General features: G+C 43.0%; 1 protein-coding gene across 3 annotated transcripts in view; it reads left to right on the plus strand.

The window, feature by feature from the left end:
- ATP11C (ATPase phospholipid transporting 11C) overlaps positions 1-27,342 on the plus strand; it is a 265,355-nt gene extending 238,013 nt beyond the window's left edge. For 2 of the 3 annotated variants that reach the window (XM_030210362.1, XM_030210361.1), the window contains exons 28-30: positions 12,536-12,689; positions 21,394-21,486; positions 24,349-27,342. In XM_030210362.1, coding sequence (XP_030066222.1) covers positions 12,536-12,689; positions 21,394-21,483 — 244 coding nt within the window. In that variant the 3' untranslated portion in view covers positions 21,484-21,486; positions 24,349-27,342. The remainder of the gene's footprint in view (positions 1-12,535; positions 12,690-21,393; positions 21,487-24,348) is intronic. The other variant, XM_030210363.1, reaches the window with a different exon arrangement.
- The last annotated feature ends 433 nt before the right edge of the window (positions 27,343-27,775 follow it).

A 27,775-nucleotide genomic window follows, 5' to 3' on the forward strand; every position in this document is an offset into this window, starting at 1 on the left:
CCGCCTCCTTCCCTGACGCTGCGCTGCCGGAACCGCCACCACGGAGGTAAATGTAATATAATAAAACGCACCGTGCGTGGGTGCGATCTGTTTGGTTTTTTATTTTCCGCCCTCGACGTCATGACATTTGACGCGAGGGCGGGGCAGAGACGGCTGGCTGGCTTCATACCATGAATCCACGAACCCTACAGCCAGGGAGTGTTTGAGTGACTTCAGAACGTTGTCTTCAGAACGTTCACGGTGCGTTTTATTATATTAGATGGGGCGTGGCTGAGGGCGGGTCTAAGAGTGAGGGTGACTGGTCCTAGCCTATGAAGACTACAGGATTTTTGTGCTTCTCTGCCTTGGAGTGAGCTTCAGAATGTTAAAGGTGGGATTTATTAATATAGATCATATTACTGACAGATTAAAAAATATAACAAGATGTTTCTCCTTAGCTCAAGTAAAGGTAATGATTAGTTTTTCTGTGAGAGGAAGTTGAAAAGCAGACAGCTGCAAGACGCAGGCCTGACAACTTGACAAGTTCCTGCTCTACATAGTTCATACAAACCTTTATGCAGTTTTGTTTGGCATCAGCTTACATGAAGTTTTGTTTTACATAGTTAATTCTCTTTTCCTATTCCATCCTGGTTTTTTTCACATGCACAGACCCTGACCCGACCCCCTCCCCCCCACCCCCACCCCCACACACACACACACTTTAGTTTTTTTCTTACAGCTAGATCTGGTTCCCATTGTTCATCATTCTCCTCATCTCTGATTTCAGCTAGTCTGAAACTGCTGACCATAGCAGTCTGCATTTCCTTGTTTTACCCAGTCATGTTGCACAATACTGTAGTGCCTTTCTTCCCTCTTCATCCTATAAGAGTCAGAAATCACATAACTAAAGGTTACAGTGGCATAAACTGCTCCGGAATGGCCAGTTCCAGACAGTAAGGCCACTGTCCATACTATACTTCATTTATACAAGTATCATTATAGCAAGAGACTTTATCCACGACAATTGATGAATTAACTCCACTGGAGACCAGTTGATTTTCTAGAGGTATATAAGTAATGCCATACTGGGAAAAGACCAAAGGCCCATCAAGCCCAGCATCCTGTCCCCGACAGCGGCCAATCCAGGTCAAGGGCACCTGGCAGCTTCCCAAACATGCAAACATTCTATATATGTTATTCCCGAAATTGTGGATTTTTCCCAAGTCCATTTAGTAGCTGTAATCTGTTGGATTGGTCATGAGCCCTTGAGCCCAGGCCGAGGCCCGCTGATAGCAGAGGCCAAGGCCTAGGGGAGACTGACCCGCCACTACACACCCCAGCTATCCAACACCCCTAGCCTACCCACACGCAGCATCTCAGGAAGAAAGGGAAGTAGGCATTCAAGCGGGCCTCATGGCCAAACTGGAACCGATACACTCAGACCCACTCGTAAGGGCATCACGGCCGAACTGGAACCGATACACACCCTGGGAGGGGAGAAAGAAACACAGGAGTACCCACGGGACCCAAGGTGCCAGCCGCGCACTGAACACCAGCCACAGGGCGCAGGAAAAACCAACCACGGAGGCTCCACAGACCCAGGATGGAACCCCTCTCCCAGACTACAAGGAAGGACACCAAAGGAACCAGCACGGGGTGCCCCCCCCCCCCCCCAGGGGACTAGCGCAGGAAAGGAAAACATACAGGCAGCACCCTGTAACCACAGGATGATAAGGAGAAAACAGCTGGAAGACCGGGCTGCCACAAGAACACCGCAGCCAGGAACCCCCCAGGACAGAAGGGAGAATGAGCTAGCTAACAGCCACAAAAGCCAGAGACAGGTACAGGAAACAAAAGGTAGAACATTGCCTTGGTAATCAGATAAACTGAAAATTATGAAAAGTTAATGTAGACCATCTTTGAAGTCCAGTACTCGAGAGACAAGAGGTTTCGCAAACATAGATGATACACACAAAAACAGTAATAAAAAGAAGAGAATTTTTTTAGGAACGGTTATGATTTGTCATAGGATATGTTCCTATTGATTAAGCAATTAACAACTAAACTTGACTTAGTTGCTGAGAGCATATTCCAAAGATTTGACAGCTAGAGATCTTGCTTATTTTGATGCCAAAGTCACGGTCAAGAGGCCTTCCTTTTTTTTTTTTTTTTAAGATGCAAAGTAAATATTTCAGCACAGAGTTCAGTGCAGTCTGACATCACAAGCCACCATAGCATACACTGCATATATTACCCCCCACAGTATCTCTCCAGGTCCACTTGTAAATCATCCTCCTCTTCTAGGAGGTATCAGAGTGGAGGGCAGAAGAGATCCTATTACTCAATTACACCTGCAGATCCCATTCTTCCTTTATGCACAGAAGAATTTCTCCCACTATACTGTTTCACTCCCTTGGGATTTTTGCAGCCCAAATTAACTTTTTTTTAGCATTGAATCTTTGCATCAAAAATTTTAGACCACTCCTCAAACTGCTTAATCCCTCTTCTATTTTTTCAACATCATCCATGGTGTCCACCAAAATTGGCAATAGGGTAAATTCTGCAAAAATTCAAACCTTTCCTAGCAGTCCATCTGCAATATTGCTTACAAAAGTCTTAAAGATCTGGAGCAAGAACTAATCCCTGCCTCCTCTCAGTCAACCAGTTTCTAATCCAGCCTTTCACTTTAGAGCACATACCAGGGGAATTCAGTTTTAGTTGAACCATGCAAAGGCCTTGTTGAAATCTAAATAAACCCCATCTAGTACTCTCCCCTGATTCAGCACTCTGGACATCAAAGAAAAAGATCAGATTCATGTGACAAGGCCTGTTTGGTAAAATCATACTGTGTTAAATCCTTAATCCATTGGATTCCATAAACTGCACAATCCTATCAGCAATTCCATTACTTTACTCACCACTGGGGTCTGACTAATTGGCCTTTAATTCCCAACCTTCTCCTTACTTTATTTTGTGCACATATCTACCTGTGTCCAGTCCTCTGGAACCACTCCTGACTTTTTAAGTAACTTTGAAAAAGTCAGTCAGTAGAGCCAATGTAAGTTCTCTAAGTCCCCTTAATAGTTTTGGATGCATCCATCTAACCCAATTGGTTCATGAACATTTAGGTAGCTCCTCACAGGCATAATAATCTTAAAATCGTTTGAGGTCTTTTCAAGTCCAGACTCAAAATCCACCTCTTTACCACTGCTTTTGACTCCTAACTCACTTGCCCTGTCCTTTATTCTCACCTCTTTATTCCCTTACCCTTAATTGTTCTGTCTGTTTACCTGTCTTTCTAGATTGTAAGCTCTTTGAGCAGGGACTGTCTTTTGTGTATGGTGTACAGCGCTGTGTATTCCTTGTAGCACTATAGAAATAAGTAGTAGTAGTCTTCCTCACTTCCATTCTTGTTTATTTTCTGTGGTCTTCCTCCCAGCCTGTCCTCAGTGAACCCCAAACAGAAATGTTGAGCAGTTCTGCCTTTTCTCTCATCAACTTTTATATCTGCCTTTCGTTCAACTTTCAGTCATTAACACTTTTTTTTAATCCTTAGTTTAATAAATTTTTCCATAAACATTATGATCAAACATAGGCGAACAAAATTGGGGTTTACACCTCATTCAATAATACTATCCAGCAAACCATAGTCATAAGACCCTGTATATTAACCTTCAAGCAATCAACTAATTATAAATGTTGATTCCATTTCATCATGCTGATCAATCCATAGACTGGTGGGTTGTGTCCGTCTACCAGCAGGTGGAGATAGAGAGCAATCCTTTTGCCTCCCTATATGTGGTCATGTGCTGCCGGAAACTCCTCAGTATGTTCTCTATCTCAGCAGGTGGTGGTCACACACAGCAGCAGCTCTGGCTAGGTCTCCAAGCCTAATTTTTAGGTTTTGTTGAGTACCTGGGGTTGAGGGCTCTTCTTGAGCAAGTGCAAACCTGGTGGTGCCAGGTCCCTCCTTTTCTCCCCCCTCCCGCTGGCTCCGTTAAAAAAAAAAAAAAAAAAAAAGAAAATTTTGGACGTCCTTAAGGGCGTTTATTTCGACGTTTATTTAAACGTTTATTGCAGCTTCTCACTGGACACCAGTTCGTTACAGCTCGGAGCGGAAAGCAGGTAACTTTTACCTTTTTTGTAGCGGGCAGGGGGTTCCCCGATTGATCTCCACGTGGCCTATGGCGTCGGAGGGCGAGGGCGCAAGGAATCGCTCCCCGGATTGCGTGTGCGCTTCTAGAGGGGATGCGGGGGTCTTAAAGTCTGATTCGCCCTTGTTGGGTGGCAGTTTGGAGGCCGGTGAGTGTCCCAGTTCTTCCTCCGGTGTGGCGGTTTTTCCCGCCATAAACGCCCATCCCCCACTGCTCGCCTCCGCCATCTTGGCCGGCAACTCTGCTCGGACGGCTTCTTCTTGGGCCGCCCTTGAGGTGGGAGACGTTAATGCCATGAACGCCCTTGATTTGGGCGACGGCAAAAAAGCGGCTAAATTTAAACGCCGTTCTTCCTGCGCGGCTCCTTCGCGGAGTGTCGCGCCGGACGCATCTTGGATGCGCAGCATGTCTCTCCCCCGCTCTTGCGAGCGCCGGTTGAGGGTGCGTCTAGGGCTGTGGCCCAGGCTGCGGAAGTGCACAGTCTGGGGGGTTTCTCCCCCGAGTTTATTTTGCTGCTGCATCAGGCCTTCCTTATGCAAAACGCTGCCCCTGCTCCCTCGTCTGTTAAAGAGGTTGAGGCCCCCGGAAGTAAACGCCCTCGGGTGGATTCCCAGGCCTTCGAGGACTTTGTCTCCTCTGATGTAGATGAGGGCAGCGTATCTGAGTTCTCCCAACGGTCCTTTGGGGGATTCCTTGGAGGAGACGGATCCCTGCTCGGATGGAGCGGATGACCCCTCTGCAGCGCGGATCTTTCGCTCAGAGGATTTGCCCAACCTGTTAGTGCAGGCCATGAGCATTTTGAAGATTTCCTCTCCGGAGGACGTCTCTCCCTCAGCCCCTGTTGGCTCCGCCATTATGCTGGGGACGAAGCGCCCACCTAGAACCTTCCACGTGCATGATGCCATGCACACCTTGATTTCGGCTCAATGGGATGTCCCGGAAGCGAGCCTTAAAGTGGCTAGGGCTATGTCCCGCCTCTATCCTTTGCCTGAAAGTGAACGAGAGGCCTTTCTGTGGCCTACCGTGGATTCTTTAATCACTGCGGTGACTAAGAAAACGGCGTTGCCGGTGGAAGGTGGTATGGCCCTAAAGGACGCCCAAGACAGAAAATTGGAGGCGGCCTTAAGGTCGTCCTTTGAGGCGGCTGCCTTAAGTTTGCAGGCCTCAGTTTGCGGCTCCTATGTGGCCAGGGCGTGCCTGACTATTGTGCAGCGGGCTTCCCCCTCGGATCCTTCCTTGAGGGCTGATTGGCCGGCCCTGGAATCGGGCTTGGCCTATTTGGCAGACTTGCTGTATGATGTCTTGAGAGCCTCGGCTAAAGGTATGGTTCAGACAGTCTCTGCGCGGCGGTGGCTTTGGCTGAAGCATTGGTCTGCTGACCACGCCTCTAAGTCCCGCCTGGCTAAATTGCCTTTTAAAGGCAAGCTGCTCTTTGGGGTCGAGCTGGACAAAATTGTGACCGATCTCGGCACGTCTAAGGGCAAGAGGTTACCAGAGGTCAGGGCTCGGGCCAGTGCTCGCCCCGGTACCTCCAGAGGACGGTTTCAGGAAGCCCGTCGGTACCGCCCGGGCAGGTCGGACTCCTCTGCCCCCTCTTCCTTCAAGAGGAACTTCTCCCCCAAGCAGCATTCCTTTCGCAGAGACCGCCGTCCCGGAGGTGCTCCCTCCGGTCCTCCCCCAGGGTCTCGTACCCAATGACGGGGCCTTGGTCCACGGCCCAGTGCAGATTGGAGGACGGCTGTCCTCGTTTCTGGGCGAGTGGACCAGAGTAACTTCAGACGCTTGGGTGCTGGAAGTCATCAGAGACGGCTACAAGCTAGAGTTCTGCCGACCCTTAAGAGACGGGTTTGTACTCTCTCCCTGCAAGTCTCCGGTCAAAGCTGTGACAGTGCAGCAGACCTTGGACAATCTGATCCGCCTGGGTGCGGTCGTTCCGGTGCCAGAAAATCAGCTTGGCAAGGGACGTTACTCCATTTACTTTGTGGTACCAAAGAAAGGAGGTTCTGTACGGCCTATCCTCGACCTCAAAGGGGTCAATCGGGCCTTGAAAGTTCGGCACTTTCGCATGGAGACTCTCCGCTCTGTTATAGCGGCAGTGAAGGCAGGGGAGTTCCTGGCATCCTTGGACATCAAGGAAGCGTACTTGCATATTCCCATCTGGCCTCCTCATCAACGCTTTCTGCGTTTTGCAGTCCTGGGCCGACACTTCCAGTTCAGAGCCCTCCCGTTCGGGTTGGCTACTGCTCCGCGGACCTTCTCCAAAGTAATGGTGGTCATCGCGGCCTTCCTGAGAAAGGAAGGAGTACAAGTCCATCCTTATCTGGACAACTGGTTGATCCGAGCCCCCTCTTATGCAGAGTGCGGCAAAGCTGTGGACCGGGTGATTGCTCTTTTGAGCTCCCTGGGGTGGATCATCAACTGGGAGAAAAGCCAGCTGCGCCCGACTCAGTCCCTGGAGTATCTGGGAGTTCGATTCGACACCCAAGTGGGCAGAGTGTTCCTGCCGGACAATCGGATTGTCAAGCTTCAGGCTCAGGTGGACCAGTTCCTAGTAGCCTCTCCTCTTCGGGCTTGGGACTATGTGCAGCTGTTGGGCTCTATGACGGCCACGATGGAAGTAGTGCCCTGGGCCAGGGCGCATATGAGACCACTACAACACTCTCTGCTGCAGCGCTGGACTCCAGTGTCGGAGGATTATGCTGTGCGCCTTCCCTTGGACCCAGCAGTGCGCAAGGCGCTGAGCTGGTGGCTGAAGACAGACAAGTTGTCTGCAGGAATGCCTCTTGTGACCCCGGAGTGGATAGTGGTCACGACGGACGCCTCTTTGTTGGGCTGGGGAGCCCACTGCTTGGGAAGGACAGCGCAGGGGCTCTGGTCTCCTGCAGAGGCAAAGTGGTCTATCAACCTCCTGGAACTCGGAGCCATTCGGTTGGCGCTTTTGGAGTTCCTCCCGGTACTGGCGCTGAAGCCAGTACGGGTCCTGTCGGACAATGCCACGGCTGTGGCCTATGTCAACCGCCAGGGAGGTACCAAGAGCGCCCCTCTAGCCAAGGAGGCTATGAATCTATGCCAGTGGGCGGAAGCGAACCTGGAACAGCTGTCAGCGGCCCACATTGCAGGAGTCATGAATGTCAAGGCGGACTTTCTCAGTCGCCATACCTTGGATCCCGGAGAGTGGCAGCTATCGGCTCAGGCGTTCTTGGACATCACGGAGCGCTGGGGCCAGCCGAGCCTAGATCTGATGGCGTCATCGGCCAATTGCCAAGTGCCGCGCTTTTTCAGCAGAGGAGGGGACCCTCGATCTCTGGGAGTAGATACTCTCCTCCAACAGTGGCCGACACAGGAGCTTCTCTATGTGTTCCCGCCCTGGCCCATGTTGGGCAGAGTGCTAGACCGAGTGGCAAAGCATCCGGGCCGGGTAATCCTGGTGGGTCCGGACTGGCCCAGACGTCCCTGGTATGCGGACTTGATCAGGCTCTCAGTGGACGAACCTCTGCGACTGCCAGCGGAGCAGGGCCTGTTGCATCAGGGTCCCGTGGTGATGGAGGATCCCTCCCCCTTTGGTCTTACGGCCTGGCTATTGAGCGGCAGCGTCTGAGGAAGAAGGGCTTCTCAGACAAGGTCATCGCCACTATGCTGAGAGCGAGGAAGCGCTCTACTTCTACTGCTTACGCCAGGGTTTGTCGTACTTTTGCAGCGTGGTGTGAAGCAGGCTCACTTTCTCCCTTCACTGCTCCAATTTCTTCAGTGTTGGTGTTCCTGCAAGAAGGTCTGGAGAAAGGCCTGTCGCTCAGGTCCCTTAAAGTCCAGGTTGCGGCTCTGGCTTGCTTCAGGGGTCGCCTGAATGGTGCTTCCCTGGCTTCGCAGCCAGATGTGGTGCGTTTTCTCAAGGGAGTTAATCACCTGCGCCCTCCTCTGCACTCAGTGGTGCCTGCGTGGAATCTCAATCTGGTGCTAAGAGCCTTGCAGAAGCCGCCTTTTGAACCCTTGTCGAGGGCATCTCTGAAAGACCTGACGTTGAAAGCCGTCTTTTTGGTGGCTATCACTTCAGCCAGAAGAGTTTCCGAGCTCCAGGCGCTCTCATGTCGAGAGCCTTTTCTGCAGTTCACTGAGGCAGGAGTGTCTATTCGCACAGTGCCTTCCTTCCTGCCCAAGATTGTTTCTCGCTTCCATGTGAATCAGCAGCTCTGTCTCCCATCCTTTCGTAGGGAGGACTACCCAGAGGAATACTCTGCTGTCAAATATCTAGATGTGAGACGAGTCATCATCAGATACTTGGAAGTGACCAATGATTTCCGGAAGTCGGATCATCTGTTTGTCCTGTTTGCAGGTCCTCGTAAGGGTCTGCTAAGCCTACAGTGGCAAGATGGGTCAAGGAAGTCATTGCAGCGGCTTATGTGGCCGCGGGGAAGGTGCCGCCTATTCAGCTGAAGGCTCACTCCACTAGAGCTCAGGCGGCCTCGATGGCAGAGGCGGGGTCCGTCTCCTTGGAAGAGATTTGCAAGGCGGCAACTTGGGCGTCGGCCCATACCTTCTCCAGACATTACCGCTTGACTGTGGCTGCTCGGGCGGAGGCCCGGTTTGGAGCTTCAGTGTTGCGGTCAGGGATTGCTATGTCCCGCCCTGGGTGAGTACTGCTTCGGTACATCCCACAAGTCTATGGATTGATCAGCATGATGAAATGGAAGGTAAAATTATGTATCATACCTGATAATTTTCTTTCCATTAATCATAGCTGATCAATCCATAGCCCCTCCCAGATATCTGTACTGTTTATATTCTGGTTGCATTTCAGGTGCAAGTTTAGTCTTCAGTTCAGGAGGACTTCGTGTTCAAGTTTTTTCAATTGGATTCTTCAAGAGTTGAGACGAGTTTGTGTTACAGTGAGCTGCTGCATTCCTCTCCCCTCCGTTTTACGGGGCTGGATTGAGACCTAAATTCTGCCGGCGCTTCCTCCCGCTTCGGGCAGTTGTAGGGCAGCTTTATACCCCTCCCGCTTCGGCGGTGTTAGGGTCAGTCAGCTCCTCCCGCGGTTGCGGTTGCAGGATAAGCCAGATCCCCCTGCATCGGCGGGTGTGGTGTCCCTCCCCCGCTCCGCGGGGATGAGCTGGATGGATTCCCCTCCCCCACTTGTATGGGGATGAGCTGGGTTAATTCCCCTCCCCCATTTCGGCGGTGGTGAGCTGGGCAGAGTGTCCCTTTGTGGGTGTAATTCTCTAAGTGCTGAGTCCTGCGGATGGAGCTTGGATATCGACATACTGAGGAGTTTCCGGCAGCACATGACCACATATAGGGAGGCAAAAGGATTGCTCTCTATCTCCACCTGCTGGTAGATGGACACAACCCACCAGTCTATGGATTGATCAGCTATGATTAATGGAAAGAAAATTATCAGGTATGATACATAATTTTACCATTTTTAAGGTATTACAACCTATGTGCTAGGGCTTAGCCAGTGAGACCCTGTGGTAAAGTGACCAGACTTAACAGCAGCCCATGTTGATAACTCCTCCCCCCACCCCCCACAAGTGCTCTTTATAGGAGAACACCCCAGAAAGCTTTTAAGAGAAGGTCTCAATGCTTTTCGATAGTGCAACTTTTGGACTTCTTTGTGTCACTGATGTATCTAAAAAATAGTCTTGTCCTGTTTTACTTCTTTAACTATTTTTCTTCCATTTTCATCTTTGTTCTCCTGCCTACTTTTCCAGCTTCTCTTAGCTTTATCCTTCTGCGATCTCTTGTTGTTAAAGGAAAGTTCAGGATTCATAACTTTGTCAGCTAATATTTTTCTTTCCTAACAAAAAGGTTTGTTCTTACAATACTTTGTTTCATTTTTGTGCAGGACTCTTCCAACTTCTCCTTGGTCCATTTTACTCCCTCCAGTTACCATGGCTCTCCCCATAGAGAATCCAGGATTTCCCTACTTTTAAACAATCATGTAGCCAGAATATTGTAATCAGCCTCTGGCAGGCTCCCTTTCAAAGCAGTGATTGCAGCTAAATCTCTATACTTCCTGCTTGCAAAGGAGCATGTAAAACTTAGCTGTTAGTAGTAATGTAAAGTTAAGGGCTTTAATATAAAGAATTGTATTCCTTCAAGATGACAGATATATGAGCCTAAGTACCAAAGGTTCACCAAGCTCAGTATCTTGTCTGATAATAGCAAATTCCAGTGATGATTCTAAAGAGTACATTGATTCCTTGTTGCTTGCTCCAAGAGATAAACAGTAGTTTTCCCAAGTCTACATGGCTGATATTTATGGACTTTTCTTTTAGAAACTTGTCTTACCCCTTTTAAAACCACCTAGCCAGTAGCCTGCAATTGTTTGAGTCACAACCCCTGCTGATACCATTAATGATGGTGTCTGAGATGCATGTGTCTGTTCTGGTGCTGCCTTATCCAGTGCAGATAGTGATAAAGTATTCCATATACATACCTGCTCAGGTAGTGGTTGGGACCTGAAATTGGAAAATGGGTCATAGTGGGAGATAATGAAGCTGGTTGTATTCTCAAGTAGAGATGGTAAAATGAGCAATAGAAGCAGAGGATCACTTAAGAGACCATCAAACAGAAGTAGTTGACACCTCAGTGATGAATGACAAGCATTGACAGTTGATAATAAGATCAAGGGATATGTTCTACTATGAGTTGAGGGGGCAAAGACTGAACAAGTCAAGCATCCTGGAGAAATAACAGGAAATCCACAAACCACTGTATTAAAGGATCAGTTACATGAATATTGAAGTATCTCAAAAGAATGAGATGAAAATTCTAGTATCTGGGAAGAAATTAAATCATACAAATTCTGAATAGCGAAGATAGATACTGATAGAGGCGGATTAATTCCTCCCCTCCGTTGGACTTTTTATTGATTTAAGTCTAAAGGCCAGGCCATCAACTACAACAGAGGAATTCAAGGGCTCAGTAGAAATGCTTACAGATTCAAAATGAAGCTTCAATGGATCAGTAGAAATATTTACAAATTCAAAAAGTGATAACCATGGGGATGGGGGGGCTATTTTAGTTATATTAGGGGAAAGGGAAATGGGACTTGATATACCACCTTTCTGAGGTTTTTGCAACTATATTCAAAGTGGTTTATTCAGGTACTTATTTTGTACCAGGGGCAATGGAGGGTTAAGTGACTTGCCCAGAGTCACAAGGAGCTGCAGTGGGAATCGAACTCAGTTCCCCAGGATCAAAGTTCACTGCACTAACCACTAGGCTACTCCTCCACTCCATTAGGATTTTATGTATGGTATTTATGTATTATGTTTGTATTAGTGTTACTGTACCTAACTTTGTACAAGATTTTTCTTGAAAAGGTATGTATTTAGATTTTAAATTCTAACTTGAAATCAAGGAAAATGCCTACCCATGTTGTATGTCACTCTTTCTGCCCTGCTGGCCCTTGCTCTTTCTCTACCTAGATAGTGCAAATGGAAATTTGTGGTGCCAGATCCCAAATTGGTTCTAACTGAGATGAAAGAAATAAGAGCAGAAGAGGACTGCAAACAAAAAAAAAATTTCCTTGGTGTTGGGGGGAGGTAAAAGTAAAGCAAGAGATCAAATAGTTTGTGGTATCAGGTAGTGAAAATGACCCAACTGGTTGGACCTGATGGTCTTTTATCAGCATATAGTTTTTATGCTACAATGCTGATTTTATGGGGTTTGATTCTCTATTTTCTAGTACACAGAACAATTTGGCTCTGCATGATGCCCTCATTCCATGCCAGGCAGCAGTATCTTTTTCTAAGTTATCAGAATTCAGAAAAAAAAATCTAACTTTGAATTACATTCATCTATTTTTAGAACCCTACTATACTGTCCCTACTGGTACTATATATATACTAGTAAAAAAGCCCCGTTTCTGATGCAAATGAAACGGGAGCTAGCAAGGTTTTCTTCTGTGTGCATGTGGGAGTGTGTGTGTCCCTGCCCTCTGCCCTCTCTTCCTTCCCCTGTGCTGTCTGTCCTCTCAGTCCCCTCCCCCCTCGGAGTCGAGTCCTTCAGTGTTAAGTTTCCTGCTGTGCTGTGTTTGTGTTACAGAGATAGTGAGGGCTTCTGCCCTCTCTCCCCTCCCCCCTCTGAATCCTTCACTATTACAGAGAGAGCGATTTGATTTTGTGCTTTGCTGTGTTTTCCTTCACTGTTTGTGTTACAGAGAGAGCGAGGGCGGGGCAGACACTCATGGGGAAACCGGATATCTCTCCCCCTTCACACTTCCGGCTGGAGGCTTCATTTAGAACGTTGGTGGTGCCTTTTATATATAGAGATTTTTAAATGAACGTTACTACAGTGCATTGTTGAATTTACAGATTTACTTATATCATCTCTTATTTGAGCTGCACGAGGAATTTGGAATATCTGGTAAATAACTCTGGTTTTTACTTCTGTTTTAGGACTTTCCTCAGACAACAGAGAATGTATTTTGTATTTGCTCAGATGCTGGCTTCTGTGTTCGTCTGGCTTATAATAATTCTCCTGATATTTGTCAGCCTTTATCCTGATATTCTTCTGGTAACTCTAAAAAATTTGAAGGTATCAAACCAAAAGGTAAGGCCTATATATTATCTCTCGAGTATTGAATGCATCTAGGGAAATGGGCCTCCCTCTCCTATATAGATTAATGATCACTGGCTCCAAATGTAATAAGGATTTCTTGATCTCATGTATTCCTAACTGTAGCTGAATGTATAACTGGGCATCTCCATTTTGCAGTGTGGCACCAAGTGTATTGGGTCTCAGATTTTTGGTTTGTTACAGAAGACTTGATGTATGAATATATACCCACTGTTGACGCATAGGAGTTGCCACAGCCAGATTCCAAGGAGCCTTCTTATGTATGTCTGTCATGCCAATAGTCTTAGGGCAGTGGTTCCCAAACCTGGTCCTGGAGGCACTCGAGCCACTCAGGTTTTCAGAATATTCACAATGAATATTCATGAGAGAGATTTGCATGTAGTGGAGGCAATGCATTCAAATCTCTCTCATGAATATTCATTGTGGGTAGCCTGAAAATCTGACTGGCTGGGGTGCCAATAGCACCTGGTTTGGGAACCACTGACTTAGGGGGTAACTTCATAACTGGGTGCCTACATGAAATGCCCGAAAGCCTATATTTGTTTATAAAGGGCACAAGACAAATCCCCAAAGAGCACTTCAGTATTAAAAATCTATCACAAATGGAAAAGTATCAGCTACTTAGACACTACTAACAAGTTTAGCAATTAATGCTTTGATATGTTATTAACTTTCAATCAGGCATAATATCTGTAAACCAAATTATCTTTTTTGAATAGGAAAGGATATCAGTGGGTTGGAGTGCTTTAAGATTGTTAGAATCTCTTAACCAATGACTTTTTGCACATTATATACTCTGTTTTTCACAAAAGTGACATAGAGCCCCTTTCTGCCTTTTATAAAATAAGCTTTTAGAATTATTCCTAATAGTACATTAATTATTTTGTACAAATTTGTAACTACTCTGGAAAAAATGTAAATGTACACGTGTAATCTACATGTGTATAAGCATATTTTATAAAATACACACAGAATTATATAAGAGCCATTGCTTTCATGTATAATGTTTTATTTGAAGGCACTGCTTTAAAATCCTCCCCTTAGTATTCAAGATCAGAAGGAGGGCACATGTATATTCCATTTGCTTTTTGAGGGTAATTTTATAACAGGGTGCCAAGGTTTGGAGACAAAGTTGCCTATTTTTCTACACGGACAATTAGGATGCTGTATCCACACAGATGACATCAATTGTACCTGTGTAGATACACTCCTCAGTGTTGTTTTCTAGAAACCTTTGGAGGCTCCTGACTGCAGAGGGGTGAGTCTTCCTGTCCACTGCCGTCGTCACGCGGGACAAAGCCAGTCATCTCTTTTCTGCAGAGGAAAGAAGTCAGATCCTTGTAGTCTTGCAATTTTCATGGGGCCAGTACCTTTTACCCATCTAGTTAGGTTTTTCAGCATTTTTAAATTCCCTCCCTCCCCAGTGGCTTACTAGGCCTTCTTAGGCCTTGAGCTTCTTGGTCAGGGTTGAATTTTTGTTAAGTTTGAGTTTTATTTCACCTTGGCTATTTTTTGCCAGTCGTATCCCATAAAACTCCCAGTGGTTGTGAGAAATACTCCTGGTGTTTCAGGACTATGTCTTTCATGGAGACACAACTGATGGCTGCAGTGTCTGGGGCCTGACCTTAATCCGGTTCCTTGGAAACTATGTTCGCAGATGTCAAGAAGTATTAGAGGTTGTAAGAAGCAGTGCAAACATTTTTGGCATTGAGTCTAGTCCATTGACTTAAACATCAAAGATATCGGCCCCAATGGCTTCTGGAGATGTATTAGACAATGGGGATTCCTCGATCCCACCCCAGGGACAAGGAAGGATTCAACTTCGTCCTTGTATTTGCTGAGGGACCCTGGTACTGTGCTTGAGATAGAGGCCAAGAAGTTTCAGCAAACTCCACCAAATGTCATCAATCATTTACTTTATTTATTTATGCATTCTTGTATCTCACTGTTACCCCAAAACAAGTTTTGGTTCAAAATGACTTACAGTTTACATTCTGGTTGGGAATTACAATAATGGTTTGCCTCACCAGTTTAATGAATCCAATTTTTGTATCTTCCTTTGACTGTAAAAATTAGATACAAATCCACTGTGAAACTTCACAACAAATAAATAAGTGTGTGACTACTTAGCTTTCTTTAGGTAGTAGACCACAGCACTGTGTAGTCATTCTGAAGACCCGACACATTAATAGTGTTTCGGGCTATGTGACCTGCTTCGGGGGAATGGACAGTAGTGACAAAAACAGTCAATGATATAGGCAAAGTAATGCCATCTTCAGAGGGACACAGCTTCCCTTTTTATTGGGGACCTTATTAGCCGAGATTCATGTGCAGTTAGCTCATGGTCGTCAAATGTTGTTATTGCAGTTTGATCTTTCTGCTGCTTTCGTCTTGATAAAACCATGATCTGATTCTATTTTTGTTAGATTCTATTGTAAGAGTTTTCTCCTGAGTTTTTGGTTTTCGCAGTGATTGTTTGTACTCTGTTAAGCAGGATGGTGGTGTTTCCCCAATATGGATGATATCCTGTAGGGTCCCTTAGGGTTCCCCCTTACCTCCTATCTATTTAACCTAGTTATGGCAACCTTTGGGAGCTGTTGACGGGAATAAGGGGTTCTCTTATTATGCTGATATTACCTTATTGCTCCTTTTTGATTCTTCTCTCCAGGCCATAAGCTCGTTTGATATTGAATACCGAAAAGACTAAGTTAATTTGGTGTGCCCCCCCCCAATCTAAACATACTCCTTTAAATTTGCCTGTATAGAATGGCACAGTTTTTCAGTTGGAGCCATGTTTAAGAATTTTGGCCGTGATATTGTACTTTTCTTTCTGAGAAGCCAGTTAAATCAATTAACTTGTTCCATTATTTTATAAACTGAAAATATTAAAATGCACACTTTTTTTTTTCCAGGCAGCCTGGTAGCTAGGAATTCCCATCATGTAGATACAGCTTCTTCCTTGCCCTCTGAGAAAGCAAAGTTACTCACCTGTAGCAGTTGTTCTCCAAGAGGAGCAGGGTGAATATGTACACTATCATACCCACCTCCCTTTGGAGTTGAATGCTATCAACTTCAGTATAAGACTAGCTTGGAATCGTGGGATGATAGCAGGCAGGAAGATGTGCATACTTGTGTAGTCGGGCACTTCCAAAAGCTTCCAGAAACAATGGTGGAGAGCATCTCTGTGCCAGGGTTCCATCAATGTTGTCGCCCATCAGTGTGGATATTCATCCTGCTGCCCTCAGAACACCTGCTATAGATGAGTAACTTCGCTTTCTCCTGTTTCATAAAGACACAAGGCATCTATATATCTTTATAAAATAATAGCATTAATCCGAAAGAAATCACACCTAGATTCAAGGTGCAAACATTATGCCTTCTCTCATGCAAGTGTAAATGATGGTACCAAAGGACATATATTTTTAATAAAATATGTACATAAATTGCAACACCACTGATACTCCAAACTAGCGCCTCCCCTGAGCATGCCTACTGTACAAATGTGTACCATCTTGCACTTTTTATACTTTTAGGTGTGACCTCATAATTTGATAAGAGGCATTTTATGCACAGAAAAGGCTTATAAAATTACCTTTTTGTGTATATGAAATAGTCATATTATCTACTGTTATCTACTGTTTACAAAGTCACATGGGGTGTATGTTTCAGTTCACAAAACAGATCCATTTTTGCAAGCCACAAGGTTTCCATCTAGAATTTTATTTTCACTTTGCAATTATGTATGTTTTGTTTAGCCAATTTGTCTACAGAATTTGCCGATCCCAGAAGTGTATAAAGCATTATTTCTTTTGGGAGTAACATAAGGACCTGTGTGTGTCACTGTGATCATATTTGTGCCAACTTTTGTCCCTGTCAGGAACTTTAGTCTTTAATTTTGCAAAAATTATAGTGCATTACGTTGGCAGTAAAGTAGCTTGGCACACAGTGATGACACATGTCCTGTATGCTGCCAGAGGTAGAACTTATTCTCTGGAGCATCCTCTAGTCTATGCGGACCATTGTGCACCTCATCAGTTCAGCTTAGGAGATTGGGTTGAAAAAGCACCCACAGGAGCATGGCTACTTAACCGATCCAAAAAGTTCTCCAAATTGAAATGCTCATCAAGGATGGGAGGAAGTTTTATGGTGTCAAAATTGAGTGATACTCAGAAGGGGACATAACTGATTAGTATATGTTTAAAAAATAAAAATAGCACCTTTCTCATGGAGTTTTGTTCAAGTTTGCATTTGGCTTCCCTTTCATCCTTTCCTCATTCTCCCTGAGTCCATCAACAAAGGGTATGTGTACCATCAGGACATAATATAGAGCAGTGGTTTTTAACCCAGTCCTCAGGGGCCACCTGGCCAGTCGGGTTTTCAGGATATCCACAATACGCATGAGAGAGATACATGCACTGCCTTCTTGGAATGCAAATCTTTCATGCATATTCATTGTGGATATCCTGAACACCCAACTGGCCAGGTGGTCCCTGAGGACTGGGTTGAAAATCACTGTATAGTTCCTTGTTGCTGCCAAGCCTTAATTTCTAAATAACTTAAAATATTAAGGGGACCATGATCAGTACTGCCACCAAAAGGTTAAAAAAAATCTCTCTTCAAACGCAGACCCCTTCTATTTAGTCCTCCAGTGAAACTAATTGAAGCCTTGCTAAGTGGGGGCATTTTAACAGCATGGAAGCAGCAGAAGCTTTTATTGAACTTTCACTGTAACCCTCAGTTTTACGCACTGAATTTCTATTAGACTTTTTTTAAAATTACAGGTCAGATGTTAAAACAGAGAGCTATAAGAGGAGGAAATTTGGATGAGGTGTGTGTATATATGTGTATGCATGTGTGTGTGTGTGTGTATATATATGTATGTATATATATAAATATATATATATATATAACTTTTGGTTTTTTTAAGAGGAGGAGATGTGTTCAGAATTCATTGTCATGGTTGCATTTTGCTGGATAAGACACACATGGCCGATGTGAAATTAGAGCACTCCTGCTGAGATGGTTCTGTTTCAGAGCAGCTTGCTCTCTCCTCTTTACAGCTTCCCTCCTTATTTATTTTCCTTTCTTGCATAAATTAAAGAATTTGAAATTACAGTTATTGTGTCTTTTGCTCTCTTGTATTTCTCTGTCCTATTCTGTTGCAATTTTCTACTTTTATCTTGTGAACCAGGCAGCAAAACGCCTCCCTTCTTCGGAATTATCCACTATCTTCATGCTCTCTCAAACCTCCAACAGTCACAGCTTCTCTTGGAGTGAATAAGGTGACTTTTTCTTGAATTGCTTTTGTATGTGCTGCCCTTTAAGAAACTCTCCTGCATTTAGCAGTTTTGCCTATTTGCTTTTGAATGAAATAAAGCGATGTTAGCCTTGTCGGCAGCTTTTTTGAAAATTTGTGTTTACATCTGCTTGGTTTCCTAATCCTTTGCTGTCTGCCCTTTTATTTGTAATCTTCCTTTTTTGCTCAACCAATCCTTGCTTTTTGCTGTTTCATTTTGTTCTGCTCCACATGTTTCCAAATCCTCCTATTCTTTGAGAACTGTGAAGTGTTATGATAACATAAATTTTATACTAGTGAAGTAAGAAATGTTGTGCAACTATTATTTGGTAAATATGCTTGCAGCAGGTCCACCCTTTAACTCCTACTAAGTACTTCATATTCTTGAGGGCTCATCCCCAATCATACCCACAGCAACCTTTATTATGGTTTGCCTGAATAACAGTGGCCTAGAAAAGTACTAAAAAGACGCATTCAGAGGCAAGACATTTCCAAGGGAAATGAGGCTTCTCATTGTGTTTTTGTGCTTTAGGCCTTGTAAGAAGCTTGCTCCAGGAACTCCTCAGTCACTCGTTTTTTAACTCCTGAGCATAGTTTAGAGCTGAAAAATTATTTATGTGTAAATAAGGCCTAAAACCAGAAGAAAATCTATCTTAAACCCAGCTTTCTTGAGTAAAATTAGTCTGTGATGTCTGGGCAGTCAAGTTCAGTGCCATTTGCATTGTATATTTAGACTGAAAAACAAGGTCAACCCACAGCATGACCTGAGTAGTTTTCACCTTTAAATATTCCCCTTTAAAGGGAGGTTGTGTAAGTCTGTTTCTGGGAGAGTACAGTATTATGTAGCCAGTTTAGTGACCTTTCTACTCTGGTTAATCAGACAACATTCTTATTACACAATACAGAGCACAGAAGACAGAGTTCTAGTAGCTTTTAGGGGTATCATTAAAACCTTTTTTTCATTCAGTGTGTAATTAAACGCTGGAATTCGTTGCCAGAGAATGTGGTAAAGGCGGTTAGCTTAGCAGAATTTATAAAAGGTTTGGACAGCTTCCTAAAGGAAAAGTCCATAGACCATTATTAAATTGGACTTGGGGGGAAATCCACTGTTTCTGGGATAAGCAGTATAAAATGTTTTGTACCTTTTTGGGATCTTGCCAGGTATTTGTGACCTGGATTGGCCACTGTTGGAAACAGGATGCTGGTCTTGATGGACCTTTGGTCTGTCCCATTATGGCAATACTTGTGTACTTATGTAAGGTTCTTTGTACATCTGTCTGTGATTTGTCACATCCACAATATAATGTACAAGCAATAAATGGGGAAAAATTAAACAAACTACAGAAATATAGGCAACAAAGGGTCAGATTGAAAATATATTGGAGAAAAAATATTAGAAGCATGGATTTCAACAGAGTAAGCAAAATGCAACAATTTAAACAAAATCATGGCAATATAATAAACATGAGGTTTGCCATGTTTATTTGGGGGGGGGGGGTTATTTATATATCACCTGTCTAATCATTATCAGAATGCCTTAAACAGTGTACAGATAAAATGAACAAATTATCGGTAAACACAGAACAATCAAATGTAATATAGATCATTATTTATGGAATAGATTTATCTGTATATGTAAACATAATAAAAGGCTCACAAAGAAAGTCAAAAAAACAGTACAACACAGGTATGAATGTATCAAACTTCAGGAAAATCTGAAACATGTTTCTGTCTGGGTTCTGTCTCAAGGGTAATAGGACTGAAATAAAGATGCCAAGAAATATGTGGTGTGATGTGTATAAAATGGCATATTAATAAAGAGGAATTATATAACTTTGTTGCAGAACTGAAATAACGGGGCAAAAGTGGCTCTTGTGTTTGAATGCAACCATTGCCAGAAACCAACAAGTACGGGCTCCATGTTTTCTGATTATTTGGCAAAGATAAGCACTCTTTGCAGCTTGTGATATAGGCTGCAGGGTCAACTACCAGCATTTGGCAGATTGATGGAGTGTACAAGGGAGACACTGGCTTATATAGGGAAGGAGTTTGTTCAGAGCCTGGGTCGTCCAGTCTGTCTTTGTCTCCATACATTCCTGCTCTTGTCACAGTATAGGCCTTTCAAAATATACAGTAAGGAAATTGTCTGTGTTAACTGTTTGGGAAGATGCTGGGAACATCTGAAAAATTTTGAATTTTGGTGGTCTTTTCAGAAAGCAACTAGTGACACCACAGGAATAAGGAGCTCACGCTGTTTACATGAGTAATTCTTTCAACAGAAGTGAAAGCATTTTGTACCGTGGCAAGAGAGTATAATCTTGCAGCGGATCTGCACGTCGTATTATATATACCAACTTTAGTTTGTGACCCCAGATGCAGGCGTTTCATCGCCGAAACACGGCCCTTGTCAGGTCTTCACAGTAAAGATCTGCCATTGTCCTGTTCCCAGAGGTCCACTTGTGCTCTTTTTCTGCTTTGACTATCTGTGATCTGCTATAACTAGACAGCATCCCAACTACTACCTAAATAATGACTAAAGTTACAAGCTGCAGTCTGTGGCAACATTTATGCCTGTGTCCAGTGGCGTTCCTATGGGGGCTGACACCCGGGGCAGATCGCCGATGCGCAGCGCCCCCCCCCCCCCCCCGGGTGCACGCCGCTGGGGGGGGGGGGGGCGCGCGCCTCCGGCTCTTCGTTTTCATGCTCCCTCTGCCCCGGAACAGGAAGTAACCTGTTCCGGGGCAGAGGGAGTATGAAAATGAAGAGCCGACAGGCGCGCGGCCCCCCCCCCCCCCCCCCCAGCAGTGTGCACCCGGGGCGGACCGCCCCCACCGCCCCCCTTGCTATGCCACTGCCTGTGTCTACTTTAAAATGCCCTTGCATCTTGAGTAAACTCCTGTGATCTTACTGACTTTCAGCTTTATTTCAAACACTAAAATAGATTTTCTTTCACTGTGAATTCTAGTCCCTGCTTTCTCATTTCTGTAGAATATTCTTTATATTTCTCCACAAAAACAGAGCATTTTAATTTGTTGAAGGTACAGTAGCCTCTTTTTTATAACACTTTAGTAAAGTTCCTTCTCTGTGTCTTAGAGTATATGCTAAAGAAAACATGGATGCTCTCACAAACGTGCATAAGATTTTCTTCAGTGATAGGTCTTCTAGAAAGAACAAATATTGCATTTGAACAGGCAATCCAGTATAAATGTGTGTGTTTATTTTCATGTATTTAATGTGTTTTATATATCACATCAGTGCAATTAAGTTCAAAGGATCCAACTTAAGTAGAGATGTGGCATGGGAAGGGGACATGCTGCAGTAGTAGAACTGGATAAGGTCAGTCTGTCCCATACTTCAAGTGCTTTTGCCTCACTGTTACAGAAAAAAGTGAGCAGCAAAAACACACCTGATTCAGAGCCGTCCAGATCTCTGCTTTTACGAACACTATCAGAGGAGTCTAATGTGTTGTAACAGGTATTTCCTCCTGCTAATGGTGGGATGGTGAAAAGATATGAGAAAATCAATACAAATCTGCTGTATTCCTAAATTTTGCATCAGCTGTTTGGTGTGGCCATTTCTGTCCTCGCAGAATATGTAGATGCAGTGCTTGTCATTCTGAGATTTTCAGAACCATCTTGTAAAACTGATACAACCTATAAAATTATTTGTAGAGAGTAAAATGTACAAGGATGGTGTTGAAGGAGAAAGCCAATAAGAGGATTGTCAGCTATGAACAGTTTGTAAATTGTCTCTACATTGGAGCCAAAATGACTCTAAAGCATTACATCTATATCATATCTAAATAGTTTTTTTTTTCTGCTTTTCTGGGAACAATTGAATTGAAATCATTTATGAATATGGCAGTGAACTGTTTGAACTGACCATGAAATCTGTGTTATGTAAGTGGCCTTCATAGCGGTAATATGCTGCAAAATTCCTGAGCCACATCCTGACAATCAGAAGATATTCAGCCAGTGTCATTTTGTCTTGTGATTTGTAAAAATGGTATTCAGACCAAGGTTGTGGGTGACTATCCCATAGTGATTTTCCCCATGCATACCTATCTAGACACCTCTTGAATTTTGCAGAATAGAGCCCAGCTGAATAATTGTTTGACTTTTAATACGTTTGATTATACCTAAAGCTAATTATGCTAATTTTGCTGTAGATACAACTGTCATGTTTCATTCTTTGCATACACGTTGCAAAAACTGCACATAAGGAAAAATTAGATCTTGCCTACTAATTTTCTTTCCTTTAGTCCCTCTACACCTGATTCCAGATGCTTGGGTTATGCACGCATACCAGACATAGAACAATTAGCTTTAATTTGACCTATAAGGCTCCCTATCTAGATGATTTTAATTTGAACCAGCCCCTCTGCTGGGGAAGAGAGAGAAATGGACCAGAAAAAAAAAAATCCTATAGGCACACCCCTATGTTCCTGGATGTCACCTAATCCTCTGAATTTAGCAGTCTTCTTTTATGTGTATATGTATGTGTGTGTGTATATATAGAGAGATATATGTATGTGTGTGTGTATATATATAGAGAGAGAGGGAGAACTTTTTTTAAAGAATACAAACATGGGAAAACATCTCTTACCTGATCCGGGTGGGTTCTAGACTGGTCTAGAGGAACCAAAGGAAGGAAAATTAACAGGTAAGATCTAATTTCTCCTTCCTTAGCATCCCTCTAGACCTGTCTAGACACTTGGAAAGTACCAAAGCAGTTATTTTAAACGGGTATGCTACGACTAACCCTGTAACAATCATCTGTGCCCCAAATTCCGCATCCTGAAGTGCCTGTGTGTCCATTTTTAGTTCTTTACAAAGGAATCTAGGGAAACCCAAGTTACCACCCTGAAAATATCCTTTGTTGAATAAGGTTGCATTCGGTCAAGGATGTTGCCTGCCCCCTGATAGAATGGGCCTTCAACACTGAAGGGAGAGGCTGACCTCTAAGCTGATAAGCTGAAGAAATCACTTCCTTAATCCACAATTCTATAGGTGCTTTAGAGGCTGCCTCTCCTTTCCTGGGTACCCTGAATAGTATATAGCACTGAGTCTCTTCTCCAAGCTGAAAAGCCCTAGCCACCTTAGTCTTTCTTCATAGGGAAGTCGTCCCATCCCCACTATCATTTTAGTCGCCCTTCGCTGCACCTTTTCCAATTCCATTATACCTTTCTTGAGATGCGGCGACCAGAATTGAACACAATACTCAAGGTGCGGTCGCACCATGGAGTGATATAACGGCATTATAACATCCTCACACCTGTTTTCCATACCTTTCCTAATAATACCCAACATTCTGCATGTCACCTGTGGACACTGAACAGGCTGCACTAACCCTGGCCACCAATCCTAGTTCTTGCCAGGTTCTCCAAACAGAACTGGCCCTACTTTTAAATTAATGTTTGGGGGGGTTTTTTTTGGGGGGGGGGGGGGAGGGGGTTAAATTTCATGTGAATCATCGAAACAAAAATTTCCCTCCGGGGACCTAACTAGTAACATACTTCACTTGACTTTAAATACATCTACCATTTCCTGGAGACTGAGAAATACTGGTTGAATGTGTGCTACACAGGGGTTTTATAGGTCACATTGAAGCCAGTGATTCTCAGTCTCCATCTGCTGGTTGGAGTGCATAGCCTAAGCTTGGACTGGTCTAGAGGGATGCTATGGCAAGGGTTGTTAGCATAAAATCCAATCTTAGAAAATGCTTACAAATAGCATAATAGCTCCATAATTTGAACCTTAAATTGCATTTTATTATTACATTTAGCAATTAACCTAATAAAATTGCACTCTGGAAATATTGACAGTTTTATCTTTGCTAAATCGCTTGGGGTCCATCTAAATAAGACCTCAGTTTAGTGTCATACAGCTTGCAAGCTTTCATTGCTCATCTTCTATGGGATATCAGGTCATCAAGAATGTTTGGAATCAGCCCTGTTCTTAACAGGAATATTTTTAGTGTTTTTTTTTTCACACTTCCTCCCTCTCCCCCCCCCCCCCCCCCAGTAGACTTTGCTTTCCTGGGTCATTGTTTTGATGAAAGTAGTTGTACATATCCCAAAGTGATATGGAATTGAATTTTAAAGATTAAAAATAACTGGTCCAGCACCAAGTGAATAAGTTCAAGCTGGCTTAGAGTAAGGTGATTTGTTGTAATCCTGAACTGGTAGGCTACGCTTGTCTATGCTAAGCCAGACTAACTTGTTGAGCAGGGCTGTAAATCACTGATTTTGTCCATTGCTTAATAGATTGATATACTTGATTTATATTTAAAATTGTACTTAAATGTTATATTAATGTGTCTCTTTCATTTGTACAGAGTGCACATATGGAGCTACCAGTTTTATTGTCCTATCGAAATGGTTAACTGCATTTCTGAATTGAAACTAGAAAATGTGAAAGATGATGCGGTGACATCATCTCCCAGTACTTCCAGAGTTGGAGTCACACTGTAGGAATGCGAAAGCTTTGCACTGTGGAAGAAAAATACATTTGCACTATGGAAGTTGGAAAACACATTGGAAGGCTTTCAGGCAAAACTTCTCTCATGAGCAGCCAAAATGAAGAGAAAAAAAAACAAAACATATCACTTTTTGTGTTCCATAGCCTTGTCACAGATGCCAAGACAACACCCCATGCAGCAATGCTTGCAAGAATCCAGTTGGGAAAAATGTGAGGCGCAGCTAGTGGAAGGCAAGGCCTGATTTTGTACTGGTTACTAAAATGTTCTTAGGATCTTATTTCCCCCCAATAGTTGTGTCTTGTGTGTGTACAGACCTTATTCTTTATCATTCAATCTGCATGAGCTGACATGGTTTTTGTCAGAGTTAGTTTTTGTCTAGAAACACTTCAGGTTTTCCATCCTTCCCTTACTTTAGTTTTTTCTATATTTGTTTTTGGCTTCAGGCAATGAAAGTATTTTATAAAGTGTGTATACATATAAAATTAAAGAATTGTCCCCTTCTGTTTAGAACCCTCTGTCATGCAAGTATGCATTTAAGCAGATTTTAAAAATATTTGTACAGCAAGGTCACACGTGGCTTCTATTGTTTTGACATTTGCCTTGGGGCTGGGGGAGACACTGAATGAAGTGCTTTTTTCTATTCAAACTTTCTATTTGGGTAGATGCCTGTGGAACATCTAAGCTGGTTATACAGTATTCGGTCAGAACTTAGCTTGATTTATACCATTGCTTTAAATATATATAAAATAATCAAATGACTTGCTTAAAATTCTGCAGTTACTACACCTTAATTTCCTAAATTAAGATGCAGTATCTACAGAACCTCTGTTAACTGTTGGGGCATGCATTCAATCTACCCATGCAGCTAAAGCAGAGAAAATATGTTTACCTCAGGGTAAATGTGTGACGGGTCATACAGATGCATTTCACACCATCTATTGAGTGGCATTAAATGGTCTGCATCATCTACTGTGATAATAGTTGTGAAAAGCACAGGCCACATCCCTTCCCTACCCATTGCATGCTGTACACGGGAATTAGCGTGTCCTAAGTGTCCAGCTGTCACGTTATTAAGGTGCACTAATAGATTTAGTGTGCGCTAAATGATCAGATGCCCATTATATTCCTGTGGGTGTTTATCATTTAGCACATTGTCAAATCTGTTAGTGCATCTTAGTAAAAGGGCCCCCTAAATGTTAGTCCGGCTCCACTCTAAGCCATACTAATTCCAGCATTGTGCTTACCACATGTTAGTGAATGGTTTCCTGATTATTTTATCTTTTATCCTATTTTAAAGGCATTTGAAAAATGTTAAAACATTGAATTCAAATTACATCTAAATCACATAGCTCTCATTGTAGTGCATACAATGGAATGTAAATCACTGTTTAAACCTTCAAAATTGAAACCAAAGTGTTGCCATAATATCTTGTAATTATGTTACCAGATTTGTATGTTTTATTTATTTTTTAAAACCTGTTTCCACAGTGACATAGTTGTCACTTTATTCTAAACACTTTTAAATGCATACTTGACTACCTTGTTTAAACTTGTTTTTAAAAAAAGAGGTCCTTAGTACAAAAACTGTTACCGAGCATATAGTATTCTTCTTTTGTGGTTTACATTAGAGCCTTAAAATGTTAACATTTCAGTTTTTTGTAATTTGCAGATTGTAAGATTTTCCAGGGAGTCCATTTACTAGCAGGGCACACTAACATTGTTAACACACGTTGTTTACTGCTCAGTCTATTGTATAAAATGGGCCTAGCAGTATATACTACAAATTACTACATACTAACTATTAGTCAAACAAAAGTAGAGACTGCCAAACAGTAAATGTCATCCTATATTTGTTACAGGGCCAAAACTATGGAGATATCAGACACAACAGATAATTTCTTTCTGAATATAAGTTTAATGTTCTTGTGAAACTTTGAATGATTTTTCCCCCCCCTGTGGTGTAGTGTGGCCACGCCAAATTCAGTTTTGAAGCTCCTCCAGAACTGAACAGCTTCAGTTGACATCCCTGGTTTTCTAATGCTGGAGCTAAGCTGCCAGGGGTTGTATTCTTACACTTCACATGTTTTTATATTAAGTGCATATTTATAGAAAGCTTCACTTCATTTGTGGTTTCTAATCATTAGCTAGACAACAGAGCACAGATCTGTTACCTGGGTTCCATATAATGACCAATTTTTCAGTGGTTCACCATGAATATGGAATGGCACCACTGAACCCGTTATACTAAGGTGCCATGAAGTACCAAGCATGGTTTTAATGAGCTGAGAAATAGGAGCATCATGAGTCTTCTAAGAGGCGGAATGTGTGCCTCGTCAGTGCCAGTAGAAGTGTCATTCTCAGCCGTTCGATACTACTAAGCAATATGTATTAAAAAAAAAAATCCATTCATTTGCCTATGTTAACCTAAAAACCTCATGATCTGATGCTTGAGGACCATTCACTGTATAAGACAAAAATGTTTAGAGCTGACAAATCTCTCACTCAAGGTAGATAAAGGAAACTGGAGCTATAGCATTGTCAGACTATAAGTAGTTCTTGCCATACAGTCTGCATTTGGCATGCAGGTGCCTGAGTGGAGTAAAGGAAAGCCATTCTGTCATCCCAGGAAAATGAGACATATTCACCATATATTGTATTTCAAAACATAGTTGGGATGACAGCTAAAAGATAAAAACCACCATTGCAGTAATGATGTTTGCCATATAAAATAGTTAAATACAGAATTAGTGAATTTTAAAGGTCAGTGTACAGTCTTCAGAGACTGGTTCCAGTTTCTGATGCTGGTTCTAAATAGTTGTAGATAGACAGCTACTTTGATCACCAGAAACACTAGATGATATAAATAGTAATCAAAAGTATGTATAATTGTTGAAATTAATACAGCTATAACATTTTGCATAATTTCAAATTCTGTATTACGTGTCCATTACAGGTTAAACTGCATAAACTCCTGTCACTCTATTGCAATACTTACTGAATCAAACTTTAACTGCAAGTCTTTTTATAATGTACAGAATATAAAAGTGTATAGTTAAAAAAAAAAAATTGAAAGCATAATGTTTTCAGATGCTTGCAAAAATGGATTCAGAACATTTTTTCACCTATTGTAATTAAACACAATTTTATACAGTCAATGTGTTGCTTTCTCAAGTGAAAGTTGAATGTGAATGTTCTCTTAAGAATGCTTCTCTTGCCTTTTTCATTACAAAATCTGTTGAATGTATTCAATAAATTTTGGTATGTTATAATGAGCACTTCTGCC

The sequence above is a fragment of the Microcaecilia unicolor genome, chromosome 7, assembly GCF_901765095.1.
Source record: "Microcaecilia unicolor chromosome 7, aMicUni1.1, whole genome shotgun sequence".
Classification (NCBI taxonomy): Eukaryota; Metazoa; Chordata; class Amphibia; order Gymnophiona; family Siphonopidae; genus Microcaecilia; species Microcaecilia unicolor.